This window comes from Palaemon carinicauda, chromosome 28 (assembly GCF_036898095.1).
Source record: "Palaemon carinicauda isolate YSFRI2023 chromosome 28, ASM3689809v2, whole genome shotgun sequence".
NCBI classification, from domain to species: Eukaryota; Metazoa; Arthropoda; class Malacostraca; order Decapoda; family Palaemonidae; genus Palaemon; species Palaemon carinicauda.
The window spans coordinates 9,818,135-9,823,134 of NC_090752.1; the positions used below are offsets into that span (position 1 = coordinate 9,818,135).

The window sequence follows — 5,000 nt, forward strand, 5'->3', positions numbered from 1 at the left end:
AGTAGTTTAATCATTACTTATATGAATAAATGTTACAACTATTATCTACTTTTGATACTAATAAAATTCTTGCTAATTTAACGTGTACGTTAATACGTTATCTACATTTCTTACCAACTTGATCTAAAGGTAATAACGTACTTTCATGCTATAAGTATTACCTGAATCTGTTTAAACGTTTAAAGGCCGTTCATGAATGGGACAAGAGACAGTTAAATTGGCCTAGAAAGCAGGACAATGCCCTAGAGACTAACCATATACATATGATTAGTGCCCAAGCCCCTTTACACCCAAGCTAGGACCAAGGAGGGCCAAGCAATGGCTGCTGATGACCCAGCAGATACACCTATAGGCTCCCCAAAACCTCCATCCTTAGTTCACAAGGATGGTGAGATTGCAGCGACCAAAGGAACTAACCATTTTTAGCGGAACTCGAACCCCAGTCTGGCAATCACCGGTCAGGGACGTTACCACATCGGCCACCACAAATTACTACGACTAACTCTAATGTATCTTTTAGAAACATAAAATAAAATAAAGAAAAAAATCCTATATAAAATTGTCCTATCCCTTTAGTACAACCTGCGTGATATTACTGCGTGATATTTCCTAACCTCAATACATTATTTTAGTTTCATTGTTAATATTGCAAATAGCAAAAACTATCCAATTGTCATGAAAATCTTTTAATGATTTTATATGAAACTTTAATGGTATTCTTGAGCGTCATGGATACGTCCCTTAAATTTTGTCTGTATGTCTCACCAGCTGAGTTCAATTCGCGGTTGTTTTTTTCAGGTCTTTTATTTTATCAGTCTTTATAAACACACACACAGATATATATATATATATATATATATATATATATGTATGTACTGTATATGTATATATATAAACATATATATATATATATATATATATATATATATATATATACTGTATATAGATACAGTGCATAAACATGCATGCATGCATACACACACACACACACACACACACACACACATATATATATATATATCAATTGCTAAACTATAACCCTGGTTGGGTATGCAGGATGCTATAAACCCACGGGCTCCAACAGGGAAAATAGCCCAGTGAAGAAAGGAAACAAGGAAATATAAAATATTTCAAGTATAGTAACAAAATTCAAATATATAATTCCCCTATATAAACTATAAAAACTTTAACAAAATAAGAGGAAGAGACATTAGGTAGAATAGTGTGCCCGAGTGTACCCTCAAGCAAGAGAACTCTAACCCAAGACAGTGGAAGACCATGGTACAGAGGCTTTGACACTACCCAAGACTAGAGAACAATGGTTTGATTTTGGAGTGTCCTTCTCCTAGAAGAGCTGCTTACCATAGCTAAAGAGTCTCTTCTACCCTTACCAAGAGGAAAGTAGCCACTGAACAATAACAGTGCAGTAGTGAACCCCTTGGGTAAAGAAGAGTTGTTTGGTAATCTCAGTGTCGTCAGGTGTATGAGGACAGAGGAGAATCTGTAAAGAATAGGCCAGACTATTCGGTGTATGTGTAGGCAAATGGAAAGAACCGTAACCAGAGAGAAGGATCCAATGTAGTACTGTCTGGCCAGTCAAAGGACCCCATAACTCTCTAGCGGTAGTATCTCAAGGGGGCAGCTGGTGCCCTGGCCAACCTGCTACCTACCAAATTCACTGATAACGCACACTCTCACACACACAATACCGCAATATTACCAAAATAAAACTAAAAATTCCTCTTTACCAAACAGATCACGTGAAGGAAGTAACGAAACCGTCATTACTCATCCAGCCGGAGTCGTTTCGAATGCTGAGTGACGGACTCATCAGATATTCAATGTCGTGAGTGAATCTTACTTCATATTTCTGTCTATTATTGTCTTTTTTAATATTCGTGACCGAGTTTCTTTTTAGCTATTAAATCATTTATCTCACACACACACACACACACACACACACACACACACACACACACATATATATATATATATATATATATATATATTTATATATATACATACATATATATATATATATATATATATATATATATATATATATATATATTCTACATTTACGGATAATCTATTCACTGAGAGCTTCCTTTGGCAGTTTGATTTATTTCACGACAACAAAAACAAGACCAATAATAATAATAATAATAATAATAATAATAATAATAATAATAATAATAAAATTATTATTATTATTATTATTATTATTATTATTATTATTGTTACTATAATCCTTATTGCTAGTAATAATAATAATAATAATAATAATAATAATAATAATAATGATGATGATGATGATGATGATGATGATGATAATAATAAAATATTATAGTTAATAATAATAGAATTAATATCAAAATATTATTGTTAATAATAATAATAAAATAATAATAATAATAATAATAATAATAATAATACATACATACATACATAAATACATACATACACATATACATCATACAAATGACCTATGGATACCTCTCCTAGCACAAACAAGGTATACTGTATTCCGTAAAATATTAAAAACTTTATCCCACTGAAAAAAAACTGTGTATGTATGTACACATTACTTTATATTTGGAGGTTAGAAGGTTCACTATTGAATTTTGCATTTTTTTATTCTTTTATTTTATCTCATTTTATTTTATTTTTCAGTTTAACGACACGTGTCTCCTGTCCTATGGATTTCTCGGCCTACCCCTTCGACACTCAAGTTTGCTATTTCAAGATGGAGAGCTGTAAGTGCATGAGATTTTTTTAATGTAGGTAGATTTAGAAAAAATATATTAAAATTTTTAAAAGAAAAAAATTATTCAAGATGATATAGGATGATAATTTTCAATAAAATGTATCCAAGCTTATAAAGTTTTAATTTAAAAAAGGTAATATATTTTGCCATTTCAAGATGGAAAGCTGTAATTGCATGAGGTTTTTGGTAGAATAAAAAAAATATCCAAGTTAGTGAAAAAAAAATCTATCCCAGTTAGTAAATTTAAAAAAAAAATGTATATAGGATAATATACTTTTAAAACTGCATCCAAATTGTTAAATTAAAAAAAAATGTGTTAAAATTGGTATAATTTAAAAATGAATCCTGGACGATTATACTCTTTAAAAGTTATCCAACCTAGTAAATTTGTAAAAGTTTATAAAAGGTCGTACGTTTTCAAATAGGTTTTTGGTAAATTTGAGAATAAATTTGTCCAAGATGATAAATTTCAAGAAATTCCTTTTTTGATATCAATCTTTTTAAATGTACATAACTACTAAATTAAAAATAAATCAACCAAGAGGGCAATTTCTTGTAAAAAGTATCCAAAATAATAAACTTAATGAATTGTACTCAAGTTGGTAACTCTTTAGAAATGTATCTAAGTTGATAAATTCAATAAATAAAACTATAATTATAAGAATTTTTCATTCGAATTATCGTTAATATATATATATATATATATATATATATATATATATATATATATATATATATATATATATATATATATATATATATATATCAGGAAAGCCTTTCTTTTTAACTGATAGAGCTACTGTAGGCGATATTTTTATATACAGTAGATTATACTTCTATGATTATAGAAATACATAGGTAAGCAGACAATGATTAGATTTTTATGCTATATTACTATATTATATTAACATTACTTTCTTCTCCCCGACGGAAAGTAGCCTACCAACTTATGCGGTTTTAATTACCTCCGCCAACGAAGTTGGAAGGAGGTTATGTTTTACCCCCGGTTTGTGTGTTTGTTTGTGTTTGTTAATGAACACCTTCCTGGTAACAATTTTAATCGTAGAGTGATGAAAATAGCAGGGATTAACTGTTATGTAAAAAGCTGGAAATGATTGAGTTTGGGAAGGTCAAGGTCAAAGGACAAGGTCACGGTGAAGCAAAATGTCCCATTGACGTAATCAGCCATAAGTTTGGACATCGTTGTCCCAGAGAAATCAAACTTCGTCCAGATGTGTGTATGAAAATCCACGCGAATTAATACATGTTAAGGTCAAGGTCAAGGTCGAGCAAAACCTCGAAAAATAAGCTGCCGCGGCGGAGGTCTGCGCTTTACTGGGTGCTCCTCTAGTTTAGTAATGTTTTACTTTATGTTTGCGTCACCGTTTCGTTAATATAAAAATACATATTTTCTAAAAATTTTCAAAATTAATTTCATGATACACCACTTAGTTTTTCCTAGAACGTAGTTTCTCCTAGAACTAATTCAACAATTTTCTTGCATGTTTTGGTACCATATCGTGACGACCAGCTGCGAATTTCGTGTCTCCGTTTTCTTTGAATGAGCTTAAAACCAAACAAAGAACTTACAAGGGAAAAGCTAATCTTTATTTATTAAAGATTTTTCACACGAACGGATCCAGAAAATTTAATATCAAAACGTAATTTATGCTAGCATCTTTAAGGACTTTTGAGACATGGCTGAAATAGAAAGTTAATCACGAGGTATCTAATTTAAATTTAAGATCAACAGGACAAGATACTCACTCACTCATTCACGCACATACACACACACGCATATATATATATATATATATATATATATATATATATATATATATATATATATATATATGTATATATATACAGTATATATATATAAATATATATATACAGTATATATATATATATATATATATATATATATATATATATATATATATACATATACGTATATATATATATATGTATATATATATATATATAAATATATACATATATATCTACATATATATACATATAAATATATAAATATACACACACACACACACACATATATATATATATATATATATATATATATATATATATATATATATATATATATATATATATATCTTTATATATCTTACGGTGGTGGCCCCAAAACCTTCTTCCGGTCATGGGATTCATTAAATTTTCTGTTTGGTGGAGTGAGATAGATACGTAATATACATAGCTGAATATGCACCTT

General features: G+C 29.5%; 1 protein-coding gene across 1 annotated transcript in view; it reads left to right on the forward strand.

Moving 5' to 3' along the window:
• LOC137621397 (gamma-aminobutyric acid receptor subunit pi-like) overlaps nt 1-5,000 on the forward strand; it is a 113,397-nt gene that overhangs the window by 36,708 nt on the left and 71,689 nt on the right. Inside the window, exons 5-6 of the mRNA XM_068351695.1 lie at nt 1,756-1,846; nt 2,674-2,756. Of these exons, the coding sequence (XP_068207796.1) occupies nt 1,756-1,846; nt 2,674-2,756 (174 nt within the window). The remainder of the gene's footprint in view (nt 1-1,755; nt 1,847-2,673; nt 2,757-5,000) is intronic.